The sequence below is a fragment of the Panthera leo genome, chromosome D1 (genome assembly GCF_018350215.1).
Source record: "Panthera leo isolate Ple1 chromosome D1, P.leo_Ple1_pat1.1, whole genome shotgun sequence".
Classification (NCBI taxonomy): Eukaryota; Metazoa; Chordata; class Mammalia; order Carnivora; family Felidae; genus Panthera; species Panthera leo.
Genome location: NC_056688.1, coordinates 6,772,481 through 6,792,975, shown reverse-complemented (window position 1 = coordinate 6,792,975; position 20,495 = coordinate 6,772,481). Strand labels below are relative to the sequence as shown.

Here is a 20,495-nt window from a genome sequence, read left to right as displayed (position 1 = left end):
AACAAAGTAATATAAGCTTTACTTTTTCAAAACAAGCTCTCCAGCCATAGCAGATTTTAAAACTCCTTATTTAACAACAAACAACTAAACTAGCAGTCTCCTGCTTAAAAAGAAAGCCAACATTTGTAAGTTGGAAAAATCTCGTATCATTTTCAGGTCACCGTTAAATCCGGTTATTATACTGAAGCAGGGCGTGAACAAATAATGTGATGCTATTAAATACTTCTCTCCTCACCTACATCTGTCCCCCCCCACCCCGCAGTGTCGTGTACACCAGCTCCCTCTTTTGATCGAAAGAAACCAAGAGTGCTATTTCTAGTTTTAATTGCATTTAAAAAAACAAAACATAACAGCATTATTCAGTGCACGAATATCTGAAGATCCTTCCTGGTGCAAGTACATTTTTGTCAGAGAGGAAAAAAAAAAAGAGGAAAAAAGCAATTAAGAACCCCGCCCTCACCCTGCCCAACTATTTCTTCCGATGGGTATAAATCAAATTTACTGTGAAAAGTTCATAATGGGCTCTTCATGAATGCAAGTTTCTCCACAAAACAGCATGCTGTTACTGAGTGTGCAACATGAAGGGATGCCGTCATGCTAACTAACGTGACTGGCAAAATATAGTTGTTTTGTCAGGTAAGGCAGAGATTTTAATAGTTATGTAATCAAAGTCCAAATAAACCTTCCTCCAGCACAAACTGTTACAACTTTCTGCCCACGCACTCTGAAATTTGGGTTCTAATGTTGTCCATGATATTCAAACTTATGCCATATATATGAAAGTGTTGATATCGGATTCATCTCTTCTGATGTATTTGTGCTCTATTAGCCATTCTATTTGCTCTTTTATCATTTTCTTTTGTGGCAAAAACATGTTTTTCAAAATTTCTACTAGTTCAGTCTGCAGCTGAGCATTGCTAATTTTCTTTCTCATCTTCATTATTTGTATGATGGCTTCCTAAAAGAAAAAGAAAAATGAAAAATCATTAATATATTACATCTTAAAACAAAAAAAAAATGACCTTTTTATGTATTTCATCCTCTTTCCAACATCCACCCCAATGATCAATCACTAGCAGATAAGTCTTGAGACCAGCGGCTTTTACTGAACAAAAATACTTTTCACTCCCTGTAAAAGTAAATCTGATGATAAAGATTTTGACAAATGAGGAAAAGCAAAATAACCTAGAACCTCTCTGTGGAAAACCACACCGAATGTTCTGGAGTACTCCCAATACTTTTTTCCACATCATGCACATGTTAACAATTTATCTTGCTTGTGAACACAGTATGTACGTAATCTGGCATTGTGTTACCCATCACCTAAGAAAGAGCAAATCCCTTACTCCTTTTCCATCATATTCAGAGTTAATTCTTTGTATAGTAGCAAATGCCAGCTGGTGTCTATTTTAAAAAATCAAACATTACTACTCTTTATATATTTATCAGATTAATAAATTATATTTGCTATAGATAGTTTATTGATTCAATTACTTTGACTTCTTACAGGAGTAAGCACTGTTCATCTAAGTCAATTTTGTAAGTATTTCCTTGACGATTTAATTACTATTAAGCTTATAACAGAGATAATCAGAAAATGATTAAGTGTTCTTTTCTCTTTTGCTTTTCCAGGATAATCTCTGTCCTTAGCAAACCAAAGGCATCTATCTACCTTGGTGGAGATTAGAGTTTGCTAAAAAAGGAAATGTGAAAACAGAAAATTAGGTGTGTGTGTGTGTGTGTGTGTATACACACATATATATACACACATATATATATACACGCATATATATACACATATATATATTTTAAGTTTGCTTATTTATCTTGAGAGAGAGGATGTGCATGGGAGGGGCAGAGAGAAAGGGAGACACAGAATCCCAAGCAGGCTCCGTGCTGTCAGCGTGGAGCCCAATGCAGGGTTTGAACCCACAAACCGCGAGATCATGACCTGAACTGAAATTAAGAGCCAGATGTGTAACCAACAGAGCCTCCGAGGAGCCCCGGTAATATCTGCTTTTAACATTCAAAGAGGTGTTTTGCTGCAAAGCAGTAATAGGCTTGGTGGCCAGGAGCTGTCCCCTATGGAGGGAGACTTAAGGATCCCTCCCCTGTCATTAGGAGAGGGAGTGAACTCCTCCCATTATCAGTGCGACAGGATGCCAGACTCTGGACTGCAGGGCTTGCATCAAGGGTCCCGAGGGAAAGGGGGAAAAGGGGAAGTCTTCAGGCACGTGAAGATCACAGGAGCCAGGGAGGAGGAACAAGTGTAAATGTCTCCAGTCCGCCCTCCTCCCAGCTCTGGTGGAGGAGAGGAAGGTAGGCTGTGTGAGAGAAGTGGAAAGGAGAACAGCACAGGGGCTCCAGCCCCGGGTCTGCACTTATTAGCTGCCGAAGACGGCATGATGTGGTACGAAGAGCTCACTGCGGAACTCCTCTCAGGCCCCACACGATGCGGACAGGGTCTAGAGCCAACAGACCCACAGGGCCGTCAGGGCCAGGGGAGAGGAATCTCGCAGCAGCAGCTGATCATGACAGTGTGCCGGGCAGGCCAAGGGGCCACACCGAAAATGCGGCAGAGTCTCAGAGAGTTTAAGAGCTCAGTTAAGAACGGAGGGCAGGCAGTCAGAGCAGGGAAGGGGCCAGGAGACCCTTACCAACCGGGAAAAGAAGCCCCAGCTCCTGTGCTACAACCAGCGGCAGCAGAGAGCCACAGAAAGTCAAACTCCCACAGGTGACAGGTAACGTACCCCACAGATGTCAAGAGCAAGAACCCAGGACACTGTCACAATGATGTGACGATCCCTTCACTGTCACTACAAGGTCACGTGGACTCCTTTCACCCTCCGTCCATCCCGATGCCATGTGGGAAACAACAAAGAGCGAGGATGGGTAGAGCAGGGTCAGGGAGAAATGAGAAAGGCTGAGCGTTACGTCAGGGACAGCCTGGATTACGGGACTGCACATAATCACCCATCCGTTTCGGACAAAACAGAAAACCTGAATTAAAAAAAATTTTTTTTTAAATGTTTGTTTATTTTTGAGACAGAGACAGAGCGTGAGTGAACAGGGGAGTGGCAGAGAGAGAGTGGGAGACACAGAATCGGAAGCAGGCTCCAGGCTCTGAGCTGTCAGCACAGAGCCCGATGTGGGACCCGAACCCACGAACTGTGAGATCATGACCTGAGCTGAGGTTGGACGCTCAACCGACCGAGCTACTCAGCCGCCCCTCTGCACATCTTATGGAAGGACTATACTTGCCAACCCGTCACACAGCTCAACTGAAATCCATCTGGAATTTATCCTGGTCTAGCCATACACCAGGACTATATCCAGATTTTTCACCCCAAACATAAAACTCTCTAAAATCTCTTACTGAATAATCCGTTCCCTTTCACAGCCCATGGAAATTATTTCCTTTATGGTAAAGTTCATCTATACTTACATAGTAGGTTCACTTCTGAGTTAGTTTCCTCAACTAATCTGCCTGTCATACTGTTTTATTTTTGCAGATATTTTACTAAGTTGTAACACTTGGCAAGTTCCACTAACACCTTATTCTTACCTTTTTTTAAGGATCACAAACACTCATTTATATTCTTTGTCATAAAACTGAGAATCAATTTGTCCATTTTTTTTAACGTTTATTTATTTTTGAGGGAGAGAGAGACAGAGTACAAGCAGGGGAGGGGCAGAGAGAGAGAGAGAGAGAGACACAGAATCTGAAGCAGGCTCCACGTTCTGAGCTGTCAGCAGAAACTGACGTGGGGTTCAAACCCATGAACCTGAGCCAAAGTCAGACGCTTAACCAACTGAGCCACCAAAGCGCCCCTCACGTCCATTCATTTTTGAGAGAGAAGAGTGTGAGCCATGGAGGGACAGAGAGGGGGAAAGAGGATCCAAAGCAGGCTCCAGGCTCCATAATGACAACAGAGAGCCCAAAGTGGGGCTCACACTCACGAACCGCGAGATCATGACCTGAGCTAAAGTCAGATACTTAACCAATTGAGCCACCCAGACAACCCCCTAGCTGAACTTTTATCATGGACAAAATTGACTCCTTAAGTAACTGAGCCTTGTCACTGAAAAATGTGGTATTCCATGGTGAGCCAAAAAAGGCAAAACCAGGCAATGGGACAGGAGTCTGGTTGGAGGGGGGGCTGGCTGCAGTGACACAAACGCTGTGTATCTTAGGTGATGGTCCCCAGGTACGTACACTTATCCAAACTCAACGACAGCTAAACTATGAAATGTACATTGTAGCATATGTAAATTACACCTCAATATAAAGTTTTAGTAAAAAAAAAAAAAAAAAAGAGTAACATCTTCTATTTATTCAAATCTCCTTCTGAACCCCCTAGGGATGGCCACCGTCTTCACACAGGCTGTCAACGTGACTCATTAAAAACGTGCCTATGGGGTCTATGGCTTCATCTTTCTCTTAAGCTTTTAAAATTTACATGTTTATTGCTAAAAAGAAAAGCAACTGACTTTTATTCCTTTCTCTCCGCTACTTTATCATATTGTATGCTGTGTAAGTAATGAAAAATGTTCATCTTTCCTCTTTTCATTTTTTACTGAATCGGCCAGCAGTTTCAAATAATATTCAATAAAAATAGTGAAACTGGGATCACTTGGTTATAATAAGAATACTCCTAAAGTTAGAATGGACACATATCAGTCTGCAACAGGCACTCTTCTTATGTTCAGAAGGATCACAATCTTAGCTTTAAAATGTTTGCTGGCTCAGTCTGCGGGCTATTCTAGATCCTGGGGATATGAGCTGAAGCCCCACGTTGGTGTGGAGAGTTCTAAAAATAAATAAATAAAACTTAAAAGATAACTTTTTTAAAGTATTCCCTCATTTCACACTACAATGAAATTATAAAACTTACATAAGAATTTGAATACTTCAATCCTAGAATTGTAACTTATTGCTGACACACAGTTAATCAGTCATGGTCAAAGGCAGACACAACCTAAAACCAAGGTTTTGCCCAACAAATAGAATCTACCGGTGGGGAGGGGGGGAGGGGAGGTGGCACCTGGGTGGCTCAGTTGGTTAAGGGTCCGGATCGTCATTTTGGCTCAGATCGTGACCTTGCAGTCGTGGGATTGAGCCCTGCGTAGGGCTCTGCACTGTAAGCATGGAGCCTGCTTGGGATTCTCTCTCTGCTCCTCCCGTACTTGAACTCTCTCTCTTTCAAAATAATAAACATTAAAAAAAAAAAAAAAAAAATCTACCAGAGGCCACCAAGACATACAGACATCTCTTGCAGCAGCTAAGATAAGGTCAGCAATACAATTTTTAAGTTCCAGTAAAGTGAAAATTAGTTCTTCGTTACAGGTGGAATACCTACTACATGCTTTAAAATTTTTTTTAACATCTGAAGATAAAAAAAGAGAAAAATTTCTGAAACCAATACTGCACTGTGTAGTCATTAAAATTTAAATAACAAATAAATACCAAAAAAATGCAATTTTTTTCAAGACGTAGACATTCTGTCTTAACGTCACAAACCTGGGTTCTTAGTATTCGTAGCTGAACTATCCCTTCATTCTCCTCTTCTCGCATCCTTTCTGTAGTGAGCTGCAAGCGTCCAATCAAGTTGATTTTACCTCTTTTCTGAACTTTTGCATTTTTTCTATAAAAAACATTGAATGAAATATTTTACAGTGGAAGGCCTTTTAAACATATTACAGCAACAACGTCTGAGAAAAAAGGTATAGAAATTTTCTGAAGACTACTATACTAGAACTGTTCAAAGGAAAAGTTACCAATAATCGACAGATAGCTTTAAAATGAACCGTAGGATTTCCCCCAAACACAACAAAGGTTCAGTTAATAAAATATGGGTGACAACATGCCCTGTAATAACAAAGCTAATGTAATTTACATTGCCACGAGAGAGCTGAGATAGTTGGAAATATATGGGCTGTTATTCAGCATTATTATCTAAATGGATCTTAAGGAGAAAAAGTGATTTCTGTGAATAGAGCTTCTTTAGAGTGCAAAAGGATGCTTAAAGATGAAAAGCAGTATCATCAGATACCAAAATGTACCCATGAAAAACACATAAACGAGTGAACATCTCCAGTCCTCAGTATGTTTAATGAACAACTAAATGGCAGAAACCTGGAGCGGTGTCAGGGTACACATAGGTCTTAAAAGTAAGGAAAACAACCATTTTGCTAACAATAAAACACCAAAGTCAAACAAGGCATTTTTATTTTACATCAACCAACATCAGCCTTACATTAAACTGAACTCCTGGTTCACCGAGAAGAGGGTGCCTTCTGTGAAGTCTTTGGGTGAGTTGACTTGAGGTTCATACAATAAAACCTGCCGCTTGAGCTTTGGGAAAGCTACTAAAGACTATGAAGAAGAAAGAGAACACAATTACCATCTATAAATGGTATGAAAGACCAAGATCAGTTCTCCAACATGGCTAACAAAATCACAACCAACTTCTGCCTGGTGCCTCGACCAGTCCAACACTGTGAACGTACGGCGAGGAAAGGACAAGGCGGGGGGCAGCTCACGAGGAGGGAAGCACTAAATGATCCCTTCACAGGAAGACAGAGACTGCAGGGATCGGTCATACACGAGCTCAACAAAACCAACTTGCCACTGACACACCAGCTATTTCTCTCTAGACAATTATTTATTCTGGAACTTCTAAGAGGTCTATGGAGTAGGGGTAACATGCAGCTATGAGCAGGAGACTAATGAGTACATTTTACAAGCCCCTGAAAAGACCAAAGTTTTCTAATTCTTGCATTTTTGGTCATAAAATCTTTGAACACATTCTTAGTATGAAATTTCTGGTCACATTCCTCACAGGTAAGATTGAAATACCAACTCAATCTTTCTCTCCACCCCGCCCCCCCGCTTTTTAAGTTTATTTATTTATTTTTGAGAGAGAGCGAGCAAGCATGAGTAAGGGAGGGGCAGAGAAGGAATCCCAAGCGGGCTCCATGGTGCCAGCGCAGCCCGACGTGGGGCTCAAACTCATGAACCGTGAAATCATGACCTGAGCCGAGATCAAGAGTCAGGTGCTCAACAGACTGAACCACCCATGCACCTCAACTCTCCATTTTTTCCCCCTCTTTCATTATCTTGGTAACTTGCTTATTTTCAATTTCTTTTTTTACCATGAATACCTCATTAATGTATTAACACCTCATTAGCGTTTTTTTTTTTCTTGGTTAAAGGTCATTTGCAGAGTGTTATGAATTCATAAATTTATGATAAGCAAGCCATCAAATATTTCCTATGTAACTGGATACACTTTAAAAACAAAAAAAAACATGAAACAAACCCATAAAGTCCTTCTAAGCTCAGCGTCAGGCAGTTCAGTTGCAAGTTTTAGATTTTCAAAGCTGATTTTCTCTCTGGGTCTTTGGTTCCATGCAAACAACACAGCCAGCTGAAATGTTGTTACCTCCAAATCATATTGCCCTACTTCATTCTTAAATGTTATCTGCAAGAGAGAAAGTAATATAAAGGTAAGAATCTCTTCAGGATGATTACCACCTCCCTGCTAGAATACTCTCCTTACATGAGATTATCCACGGAAAAGACTGGCAGTTGTCTTCCAATATACATTTTTCCTTTCCTACACAGTAGTAACAATTTTAACAGACCTTAATGACCGCCCAGAATTAAAGGCTCATCTTCCAGCTTTCAAGGAGCGAAATGTGGTCTTGTGACTAGTTCTGCCCAATGAGAGGTGATTGGAAATGATGGGGGAAACTTCTAGAAGTTGCTTCTAAAGTAAGGAATACTTTCATCTTTCCCTTCCTGTTGGGCTGGAAGACAGCCACAGTGGGCATCACACTGGATTCTGCAGAATCCATGGTGATACAACCAGAAGCTAAGTCCCTAACGACTTCCTGGACTAGATCCACTGCACGTGTTCAAACTTTCACACGGGAGAGAAACAAAGATCTATCTTGTTTAATCAACTCTTACTTGGAGTCCTGGTACTTTCAGTCAAACCAATATCTGAACTAACACACCATCTACTTACAATTCCATTTGACATGAGATGATGCCAATGTAATTTTCTACCACTATGATTTTTTTTGTAGAATTCTTCTACTTCAGGTATCAAATCCTCCAGTTCAGTAGGAAGGGAGACAAAGACTTTCTCAGAGCTTCTTGACCATGCTCCAGCATTCAGAATTTTTATATTAACCGAATCAGCTATAAGTAGGAATATCGGGAAATATGAAGTAAATAATCTTGAAAATGGATAAAATTCAAAAGAAATTAAATATGTACATACTGGATAAGCTTTGGTGAAAAATAAAACCCTAAAGATTTAAAGGTGCCTTAAAAAAAAAAAAAAAAAAGGATTAGAGGGGCGCCTGCCTGATTCAGTCAGTCAGGGGAGCATGGGACTCGACCTCAGGGTCGTGAGTATGAGCCCCATGTTGAGTGCGGAGATTATTTAAATAAAAATAAAACTTAAAAAAAAAAGAAGTTATTCTCTTCATGTGACTGGATCTGAAACCTGTAAAACTCAGGCAAGTGAGTAGTGGCTATTAAAAATAATACATACATACATATAGACACATACATAAAAATAAAGATTACGAATCTAAATTCTGTTAAATTCTGTTTTGCCAGATGTCTTCAAGGAATGTGGACTTTGTAACATCTTTGTACCTATTACTACTAAGGTTCAATTCTAATTTACTGGAAAACAAAGATATTCTCTTTAAGAAAGCCTATATACATAATATATGTAATTTTAAAATAATACCTGGTAAAGCCAATTTGTTATTTTTGTGCATTTCCTTAAAAGCTTGGTTCAAATCTTCAGACACTTTTATGTCCTGAAACATTCTAGCAAGCTTATTTACATAATCTGCGGGCATACCAACTTCCTACGAAAAGCAAAGACAAAAGAGGTAATGAACAATAATATATAGAAGCTTTAATATAAAATTAAATTTATTTATTAGAATATTCATAGTCTAATATCTCTTAAATTTGATTCTTAAAAACTAAACAAGAGAATACAGGTAACCCAGGCTTTCTCTGCATGAGTTCAATGTGCATGAATCAGTCACCACAGTAGAGTTAAATCACACCAGTCCCCCAACAACACAGCTCAACTTTCGGTTATCACCGTACATTAAATATGAGTAATGCACAAATTTACTTCTCATCAGTGACCAATCACCATCCGCCTTTCGAAATCTGTTAGTCATCTGTTTATTCAGTTCACCCACAGAAAGCAAAGCACAGTGACAGAGCCACTTGACATTTTATAAAAATGGATAATCAAGTGAGCTCAATGGCCAATGAAGATGATAAAAGCACACCAAAGAAATAAAAATAAAGCTGGAAATGAAAATAAACAGAACCTAAATGAAATTCTAGAAGAGCGATCTGAAGTTGTAATGTTGATACTTGCCAATGATGAAGACTAAATACACAAGGCAGGGGAACTTAGTGAAGGCAAATTATCAGCACAAACAAAAGGAGCAGGGACAATAATAACAATAATAATGATAAGATGCTGCAGAAGTGGCACCAGCAAAAACTTTCACGACCTTGAGTGCCCAAAAACAACAGGCTGGAAGCTGACCCAAACCTACAGAGACAATGACAACTCTCCCAGGCGCATGGATGATGCTCATTCTGTGTTCTAAGCCACATGACAAGAAGGCACGTGCTAGTCAAACGATCCTTCATTTACACGACGGCTCTCCTGAGATATAATGCATCTGTCACAAAACTCACTCTTTTCCAGTGTACAATTAAGTAGGTTCTAATGTATTTACAGAGTCTCTATAGATTTAGTGTATTTAGTGTATTTACAGAGTCTCTATGGATTTGGTTACGGTGGACATTGGCAATTAGGGGAATCGTATACTAGGTGGTCTTTGTAATGGAATTCGTTCACTGAGCATGACAATGTCAACAATCATTCACGTTGTAGCATGTGGCAGTACTACCTTTCTCCTAACTACTAAGAAATATTCCATTGTATGATTAATCCACATTTCGCTTATCCTTTCATCAGCTGAACAGCACTTTGAGCCGTTTCCACTTTGTGGCTCTTATTAATAATGCCGCTACAAACATTCATAGACAAGGCTTTGTGTGGTCATACGCTTGAGCGGAGTTACTTAGGAACAGAACTGCTGGGTCAACTCTGTTTAACTTTTTGAGCAACTGCCAGAGTTTTCCAAAGTGACTGCACCAATTTATATTCTCATCAGCAAAGCATGAGATTCCGATTTCTCCTCTTCCTCGCCAACACTTGTTACTGTCTTTTTAATTTTAGCTTCCCTAGGGAGGAAAGGAGGAGGAAAGTATCTCATTGTGGCTTTGATTTGCATTTCCCTAATGACTAATGATGTCGAACATCTTTAATACACTTATTGGCCATCTGAATATCTTCTGTGAAGAAATGTCTATTTTAATCCTTTGCCCATTTTTAACTTTTCACTGGTGAGTTGTAAGAGTTCTTTATATATTCTAGATATGAAACTGGACATATGAATTGCAAATAATTTCCTAAGCAGTATTAAGTTTCTACAGAGAAATAGTAGTACTTTATGTTTATGAAAGTTTGTTATAAATTACAGTATACTAAATACATATTCATTTACAAATTTGTTCCTATATATTTATTTTTAATTTTTTAAATGTATTTTTCTGAAAGAGAGACAGAGTGTGAATGGGGGAGGGGCAGAGAGCGGTGGAGACACAGAATCTAAAGCAGACTCAGGCTTTGAGCTGTCAGCATAGGGCCTGATGCAAGGGTTGAACTCACGAACCGAGAGATCATGCCCTGAGCTGAAGTCAGATGCTTAAGTGACTGACCCATCCAGGTGCCCCTTCTTCCTATATATTTATAACAAAGAGTTTCTAATGTTTTGACAGAAATTTCTCAGTCACAAAATAATTTTCCCCACTGACTGTTAATATTAAGATCATTTTGCACACTGTCGGTTTGCAGGGTAATTTTTACTATCCTGTAAGTATCATGCAAAGCAGGGCAATGTGTAAATGTGTATTTTGAAATACATATATAAATGAAAGACATATATATAAAATATATATATAACTACACACACTATATACAATCTTGCTATGTATTAATAAAATCATATTATAAATCATTAACACCATATATATAAGTAAAAGATATTCATTACAGTGAACTGACAGGAACAGACTTAAAATATTTTGATATGAGAATTTAGTTATGACTAAATTAGCAGTGATTACCCTAAATAAACCATCGTCTTTTACATATTGGTTCTTTTGCCTATACAAAAGCCTTTACTTACAGTTACGCATTTACTACTAAAAATACCTTAACAATGTAATGATCTGTCCTATAAACCATTTAATAAGGTCAGTTCAAATGGAAGTGGAAATAGAAAAGAGCAAAATATCAAAAGCACAACAAGAGCAAAGGTGTTTCACTAAAAGTCTTTATTAAGAAAATATACTTTATTAGATACCTATTTTACACAATTGATGCCATGTTCTTATAAAATGTCCCCTACTTCTTCAACACTAACAACATCACTTGAGCACACATAAGAACCATGTGCTATAGTAAGGAAAACAAATATTAAAAAATTTACTTACTCTTAGCCACTCTACCATATTCTCTTCAATTTCACTATCAGCAGAGATGTCTAATATAAGACGTCGCGTCAAATGAGCTTTGTGATATCTCATAAAAACGTCTTTATTTTGTACGTATTTAAGTACCAACAGCTGTACAGAAAACAGAGTTACTTTCAATTCATGTGCACTCTTCGCCACCTCTCTCACTGAGCCCTTTCCATATCCCCCAATGTCAAAGTCCAGAAATTTACATGAGTATATACAGAGAGAGGTCTACTGAACTGCCCGTGTCTGAAAAATAACCAGTCCTGACACACTATTTTACTAAACAATTAGCAAATTTGAGACTGTAATCAAATAACCTTTTAGTTTCTATAAACATCAAATTTCCAGATTTCATATGCAACGTAATAAAACTTTACATGAAAATTAAGGGTTCTCCCCCAATTTTCTCTTCTGTAAAATCTTTTCACTTTTTTTCTGACACTCATCTTCTATTGTCTATATTCTCTACTTTTACTTCTTGTTTTTCTTCCTCTCTGTATTCCTGGACTTACAGCATATTACACTAACAGCCAGGATACAAAAATGAAAGCAACTAACTCTTCCCTTCACTCACTGGTGTTGAAACACCTATCCTGGGCTCTCACAAAAAGAAAGAGGTGAAAAACTCCTAGTCTCTCCACTGCCATTCCAAACACCATCAGCCCCAATTCCCCCTTCTTTGTCCTTTAATAGAAGCTGGCACTGAATTCCTTGAAAACAATCAAGAAGGGGGAAGAATTAAATCTATTTTCCTTTCTAGAAGCTACAAAGTAAAAACTTCCAGGAAGAAAAACAACTGCCCTATAGAGATCTTACATTGTAAAATTTCGTATTAGCTGCTCATAGATAAACATTTTAAAAAACGTGATGCTATCACAGAAAGTCTTACAAGCAAAACACAAATTCAAAGTAAGATAATTTAAATTTCTGTAATAAAAAAAAGATATGTACCACTTCTTTAAGCTTTGCTTCAATCTCTTCAGAGGTTAGTTTTTTGCTTAATGGTGTTTTTCTTAACAACATGTCACAGTAATTGGCAAGCAGCTCAGGGCATTTTGATTCAGGCTGAGTTTTTAATCCCACCCTAAAAAACAAAATAAAAGCAGTTGATGAAAAGTGACTGGTATCTACAAATATTTTTTTTTCACCGTTTATTTTTGAGAGAGAGAGAGAGAACGAACAAGAGCAGGGGAGGGGCAGAGAGACAAAGAAGGAGAAAGAGAATCCCAAGTAGGCTCCACACTGTCAGTGCAGAGACTGACATGGGGCTCAAACCCATGAACCATGAGATCATGTCCTGATCCTAGATCAAGAGTCCGAAGTCCAAGCGACTGGGACACCCAGGTGCTCCCTGCAAATATTTTTTCTAGAGCCAATTTTTCATGAGCAAGACAATGAGGGGGCATAACTTAAGGAGGCCCTCATCTCAGGTTCCCAGGGCCTGCAGGGCCCTGAGAGGGAAACCTCGAAGTAGTCTGTATCCTGGGTGAGGGCCTGTCTACCGGTAGCCTTGTCAATAATCTTTAAAAACTTTTCTTCAGGTACTTACTTGCTAAATACTTCTGAAAAAGTATGTAAGTCCTTGCATATTTTTAAGTTAACATTAAAAACTTTTCATTATTAATATGTCAAGAAAAAAGTTACTTCATTCTCTGAAATGTATCCAATGTAACTTAAATTCGTTATGTGATATCTACCATCATCCATTTTCAAAAACTGTAAACAAACTTCTCTTAAACAATGAAGAAATTTTAACTCTATTTTACTTTGCCAACAAAACTTAAAAGCCAGTGTACTATATTTTTATGCTTTAAAGTTCTTTATCTTACTTCTCTAAACTATGTAGGAAATAAATTTAAATTCAACATTTCAAAATTCGTGTATATAAAACTTACATGTTATTCTCCCAGAATTGAATTAACCAAATTATCTTAAGTACACAACTTTCCAAAATAACAAACTTGTAATGCCTGTACGTATAAAACATAGGCAGTACGTTACTGTTTGTGTCAACTCTTACTGAGGGAGATGAAACTTTTCCCTCCAACTTATGAACCCAGAAATTACTTTTATTTCTACTTTTTTATCTTTATAAATATATATCTGTCCTGAACGATCTTATTCTCATAAGTAAGTACATGAGACAGGAAGTTTTTCTGATGTCACTCAACTTGTTGAGAACCTTCCGGGTTACTGGCTTAAAAAATACATACAGATCTAACACCAAAGGTTATTTTTAATAATGCATCAAACTAGCCATCAATTGTGTGGAAAGCAAAGAACTGGACACCCTATGACTTGCAAAAGGATCTGATACTTAGTTGTAAGAAACTCATTTCTCGGGGGTGCCTGGATGGTTCAGCTGGTTAAGCATCGGACTCTTGACCTCAGCTCAGGTCATGATCTCACGATTTGTGAGTTTGAGCCCCTACACAGGGCTCTGACAGCACAGAGCCTGCTTGGAATTCTCTCTCCATCTCTCTCTGCTCCTACCCCACTTGTGCTCTTTCTCTCGCTCAAAACAAATAACTAAACTTAAAAAAAAAAAAAAAAGAATCCATTTTCTGTACATCAATACCAATATTTCAAAATATTCCTTTCTTACGCAACTCGGAGGCTTTTTTAAATGTTTATTTATTTATTTTGAGAGAAAGCGCGAAAATTCCAGGCAGTCTCTGCACTGAGCACGGAGTCTGATGTGGGGCTCAATCCCACGAACTGTGAGATCATGACCTGAGCTGAAATCAAGAGCCGATCATCTAACCGACCAAGGCGGCTTTTTACGTTTCAAGGCAACACACCATACTAAGAATAAGGAGAGGTGCACCTCTCTTTGCACAGCAGGGAAGACTAATTGTGGGGAGAAGTGGAAAGGGCAAATTGTAACGATACTTCCACCAGAGGGCGCCAGTTTAGAAAAGAGCAGATGCGGAAGCGGAGGACTGAAGAACGCATTTCCTTTAAGGCTAACTGGCACTCGCTAGAAAGGTTTTGATGTAGACATGGGCCAGTGGGAAGACCACTAACTTACTTCCCATCCCTCTACCTTCATCTACCCGCACTGCCAATGCCTAGCTCCCGCATGAACTCCTGCCAAGTCTGCAGCGATCCATCATCTCCCTTCCTCCAATTCACCCTGCTGGGAAGACAGAGGTCAGTCCTTCATCCTTGACTCTGGGAAGGCAGCGTGTCATTTCCTCTCCTGGGGCTGTTTTAGGGCTTTTTTGTTTCTTTTCAGTTTTCCAGCTGTTTCACTATGACGTACTGATTTAATTTGTATTTATCTTCCTTGGGACTCAAAGAGAATCTAAGAGTTGGCAGCTTTCATCAATTCTGGAAATTTATGGCCAATAACTCTTCAAATACTGCTTATGTCCCCTTTTCTGCTCTAATTCCAATTACATATTGCTAGAGACATGTTACCTTTTCTCGGTAACAATTTCCACCTATTTGTTCATTAATGTGTATTATTTGTTCCCTATCACTTATCTATTTAAGCTTGTTATTACTAAGATATAATTCACATACCATGCAGTTCATCCATTTAAAGTATGCAAGTCGAAGTTTTTAAGTATATCTATAAACTTGTGCAACCACCATAATAAAATTTTAAAACATTTTCATTACCTACAAAAGAAACCCCACACTCATTAGCCAAATGCCATTCTCCAGCCACCCCTCCCTCCCAGCGCTGGTTACAAGTATTCTACCTTTTATCTTTATGGATCTCCTTTTTCTGAACACCTCATATAAAGGGAATCATACAATGTGTGCTCTCTGGTGACTGACTTTTTAAAATTAGGATAATGTTTTTAAGATTCGTCCATATCATAGCACATATTGCTGGTTCATTCCTTTTAAAAAATATTTACCTTTTTATTGTGGTAAAAAACATTTACTGTTTTAATCATTTCTAAGTTTACAATCCAGTGGCAGTAAGTACATTCAAAATGTTCTGCAGATATCGCCACTATCCGTACCCAAAACTTGTTCACTGCCCTACACAGAAACCCTACATCCATTAAACGGTAACTTCCCAGTTCCCTCTCCCCACCCCCACCAAGTCCCAGCAGGTATCTACTCTACTTTATTAATGGACCCGCCTATTCCAGATACCTTATGTAAGTGGAATCACACAATATTTGTCCTTTTGTGTGCGGCCTATTCCACTTAGCACTTCTCAGGGCTTCATTCATGTTGTAGCATGTATCAGATTCTCATTCCATTTTATGGCTCAAGGACAGCCCACTGCATGGCTGTACCATATTCTGCTTACCCCTTCACCAGACAATGGGCATTTGGGTTGTCCTTTTGTGGAAGGCTATTAAGAATAATGCTGCTACAAACATTTGTGTACAAATAAAAACAAATTTTTTTAAATGTTTATTTTTGAAAGAGAGAGTGCAGAAGAGGGGCAGAGAGAGAGGGAGACACAGAAACAGAAGCAGGCTCCAGGCTCCGAGCTATCAGCACAGAGCCTGACGCGGGGCTCGAACTCGTGAATGGTGAGATCACGACCTGAGCCAAAGTCGGCCGCTTAACCAACTCAGCCACCCAGGCGCCCCATAAATGTTTTTGTTTTTGTTTTTTTTTTAAGTAACCAATGTATTCACCACATCAGAAGAATACAGGAAAGAAAAAAAAAAAAACCTTACGCATTTCAACACAGAAAAAAATTATTTAATAAAAGTCAATACCCATTGATTTATTATCAAAACTTTTAGCAAGCTAGGAATAAAAAGCAATCTAATTAAGGGCATCTATGAAAAACCCTCAGCTAACTTTGTAATTAGTGATGAAATATTAAAGGCTTTCTGCTCCAGCTTGCCAAAATGACAGGGATGCCCACTTTAACTACATTTATCTAAAAATGTACTTATAATCCTAACCAGTTTATCAAGGCAAGAAAAGTAAGTGGTATAAAAATCAGAAAGGAAGATATAAAACTTGTATATTTACAGATTACATGATTATTTACACAGGAAAACCTTAAGAAATCTGCAAAACAACTATAAGAACTAATAACTTCCACAAGGTAACAGGATATAAGATCAATATACTAAAATCAACTGTTTACCTACAGATAAATTATACTACCTGACTTTAAAACTTACTACAGAACTATATTAATTATGACTATATAATAATGGCCTAAGAATACCTAAACAAATCAATGGAATAGAATAGAGAGCCCAGAAATACAAACATATTTCGTTTTAAAGTTTATTTATTTTGAGGGGGCCTGGGTGGCTCAGTCAGTTGGGCATCCGACTTCGGCTCAGGTCATGAACTCGTGGTTCACCGGTTTGAGCCCCGCGTCAGGCTCTGTGCTGACAGCTCAGAGCCTGGAACCTGCTTCAGATTCTGTATCTCCCTCTCTCTTTGCCCTTCCCCCGCTCATGCTCGCTCTCTCTCTCTCTCTCTCTCTCTCAAAAAAAAAAGTTACAAAGTTTATTTATTTTGAGAGAGAGACAGAAGAGAAATAGAGTGAGAGTGGGAAGGGTCAGGGAGAGAGGGAGAGAGAGAATCCCAAGCAGGCTCTGCATTGTCAGCACAGAGCCTGATGTGGGACTCCATGTCACGAGCTATAGGATCATGACCTGAGTCGAAACCAAGAGTGAGATACTTAACCGACTGGGCCACCTGAGCGCCCCAACGTACATATTTTTGAGTGATTTGATTTTGACAAAAGGTCCCAAAGCAATGCAGTGGGGAGGGAAAGTAATTCCAATAAATGGTGAAAGAACCACTTGTTACCCATGTGGAAAAGAAAAAAAGTCAGATTTAACCGCTGACTTACACTATACATAATCATTAATTTAAGATGGATCCTAGAACTAAGAACCTAGAACTTTCACATTTATGAAAGCTAAAATGATAAAGCTTCTAGAAGAAACAAAAGAGATTATCTTCATGTCTCAGGGGTAGAGGTAAATGAAGTTTTCTAGATGAAACATAAAAAGCAAAAAACCATAAAAGAAAAGCACATATCTCTCAAATGATCTATATTTCAAAGAATACGTAAGAACTGTTATAGCTCACTAAGAAAAAGGAACAATGCAGTGGGAAAAAAAACAAAAAAACAAAAAAAACCAAAAAAAAAAAACCCAAACAGACAAAAAAGATACTTTATAAAGGAAAATATAAGAAGGCTAGGGGCGCCTGGGTGGTTCAGTCAGTTAAGCATCTGAACAACTCAAGTCATGATCTCACAGTTCATGAGATCAAGCCCCACACCAGGCTGACAGCTCTGTGCTGACAGCTCAGAGCCTGGAGCCTGCGTGGATCCTCTGTCTCCCTCTCTCTCTGCCCCTCCCCTGTGCTCATGCTCTCTCACTTTCTCAAAAATAAACATTAAAAAAAATTTTAATATAAGAAGGTGAAAGGATACACGAAAATGTGCTCCACAACAATAGTCACAAGGAAATGGAGCCGAAACCATAATGAGACAGTCACTACAAACTCTACAACGACTGAAATTAAAATGACAACTCTAACTGGCTGGTAAGAACGTGGATCGGCTAGCACGCCCTGACTTCACTGGTGGGAGTGTGGGAAACGAGCCACTGTGATATGCCGGTACACACCTGAATCTCAACACCACTACGCTGCACTCAAAGAAGCTTTACAAAAAGAAGTGCCTATTGTATGATTCCATTTATATCAAGTCCCAGATGAGGCAAAACTAATCTCGGCCGAAATCATCAGAATGGCTGTCTCTGGAAGAGGACGGGGTAGGACTGACAGGGAAACGGGTCTGAGGAGATTCTTGAGGATGATGAACATCCGGTCCATCGTACCAGGGGTGCAGGCATTTGTCAGGTCTCACAGAACCGGACACTTGGGATTTATGTATCTGTCCGCATGTAAATTTTACCTGAACACATATACCGACACCATATTCAATTCATGACCGTCTGCTGAAGTGTTCAGGGAGCGAAAGTTACTTGTGCCTGAAATTTCTTTTGAAATCCATTTAAAAAGCTGACTGATGATGTATACAGGGATATATATTTGACAAAGCAACAGGTGACAGAAATTTGAAAATTTTTGTTAAAAAACGCGGGGGACAGGGATGAATGAGGAAGACCTTTATATATCCATATGAAGAGATTCTGAAAATGTAGTGTTTATGTGTTTTATATATTTCACAATGTATAAAGAAAACAGGACAGATGCCCTCTTAAATTTTGTCAAGTCAGCAGAACATTTTTCCACTTAAAAAAAAAAAAAATAAGATCAACGTTTTTTGGTCACAAAAAGAGATAATTTAATATGAAATTAAAATTCAAGACAGTTTTTTCCCTCAAAAATGTGAGACAATTGTTAATATTCAACGGCAACAAAAATCATTAAAGTAAAAACAAAACAACAAAAATCAAACCTAACAGTTTGCATATTCAATAATGTATAAGACACTCCAAAAAATGAAAGAATTTTAAACATGATTTTTAAAGACTTACCCTTTCTGCTTCAAAGGTAATTCAAGTTTAAATATGGTAGCATCATTAACAACTGCTTTATATGCCTGTAAAGAATTTAAAATGTAATGAGCATTATTTTTTGTTTTGAAAATACAGCTAGATATTCTATTTATTTATTTTAAATGTTTGAGAGAGACAGAGAGAGAGAGAGTGTAAGCAGGGGAGGGGCAGAGAGAGGGGGAGACACAGAATCCGAAGCAGGCTCCAGGCTTCAAGCTGTCAGCACAGAGCCCGATGTGGGGCTCGAACTCATGAATGGTGAGATCATGACCTGAGCTGAAGTTGGATGCTTAATGGACTGAGCCACCCAGGCGCCCCCTACCCTTGTGTTTTTTAATGTACAGCTAGATATTTTAATGGTGTACCTGGCCTGACAGAATTTTTCAGGTCAATGACTTCATGCCCCTCCTGATGCTATGATTGTCGTTATTCTCAAGCGGGGTCTTAGTGCTGCCTGACCGCCACACCACCTTCTCTTGTCAACACACTCTCCCAGAACACATCTCGTACCATCAACTTTCTCTTCAGCCTCCAATATTTCCTCTCCCAGGGAGACTTCCCGCTGATGATGTGGCTTCCTATTTTCCTAATAAAACTGAAGTGATCAGAATTCCCTCCCATTTCTTCTCTATCTTCACTTTTTCCCCCCACCCACCATTTCTGCAGCCTCGCCATACAAACGTATCGTTATTTAAATCTTGAAAATTCTCTCTTGCCTTTGTTCACCTTCAGCCACAGCCTCATTTACCTCTCTCTCTTTAAGCTCGACTAATGGATGAAGTGCGCAGCCCATGGTCTCCAATTTCTCTACGGCCGTTCCTCCTGGGAAAACCTTCCAGGACCAGGCTTTCGCGCCACAGCTCCGCTAACTGTTCTCACTAAGTCACTGACCACCTCCATGTTGCTGAAGACAATGGCCGATGCCCATCCCATCTGACCTCTCAGCAGCATTTTAAAACAGCAGACCACAGCCTCTTCCTCAAAGTGCTCCTCCCACTTGTCTCCTCCCACAGTGCACTCTCCTGGTCATTCCACTCATCCCCCTCTCACCTCAGGAAAGTTGCTTCTTCATCCTTCTCATAACCAAACTGACTATCCCAGGCTGGTCCCTGAATCTCTTTGCTATCATCACTCATCACACTGGTGATCACAGCTAGCGTCCGTGCTTTAAATACCATCCAGACGCTAAAGCTCCCCATTTACGATTCCAGGTCTATTCTCTCCCTTACATGGCCGCCGTGACGCTGCCACATGGACAGTGAACAAATCTTTCAAAGTTAACTTGTCCAAAACTGATCTCCTAATCTCCCTACAACCGTCCCGCACAAACTGCCTCTCCCATCACCTTCCCCATCTCAGCA

At 39.2% G+C, this 20,495-nt stretch overlaps 1 protein-coding gene across 4 annotated transcripts in view; it reads right to left on the bottom strand.

The window, feature by feature from the left end:
• Positions 1-307: 307 nt before the first annotated feature.
• Positions 308-20,495, bottom strand: part of CUL5 (cullin 5) — a 110,213-nt gene continuing 90,025 nt past the window's right edge. For all 4 annotated transcript variants that reach the window (XM_042903986.1, XM_042903983.1, XM_042903985.1 and 1 more), the window contains exons 11-19: positions 19,114-19,178; positions 12,602-12,734; positions 11,624-11,755; positions 8,772-8,895; positions 8,034-8,209; positions 7,323-7,484; positions 6,258-6,376; positions 5,522-5,645; positions 308-958 (exon numbers count right to left, since the gene is read on the bottom strand). In XM_042903986.1, the coding sequence (XP_042759920.1) occupies positions 764-958; positions 5,522-5,645; positions 6,258-6,376; positions 7,323-7,484; positions 8,034-8,209; positions 8,772-8,895; positions 11,624-11,755; positions 12,602-12,734; positions 19,114-19,178 (1,230 nt within the window). In that variant the 3' untranslated portion in view covers positions 308-763. The remainder of the gene's footprint in view (positions 959-5,521; positions 5,646-6,257; positions 6,377-7,322; positions 7,485-8,033; positions 8,210-8,771; positions 8,896-11,623; positions 11,756-12,601; positions 12,735-19,113; positions 19,179-20,495) is intronic.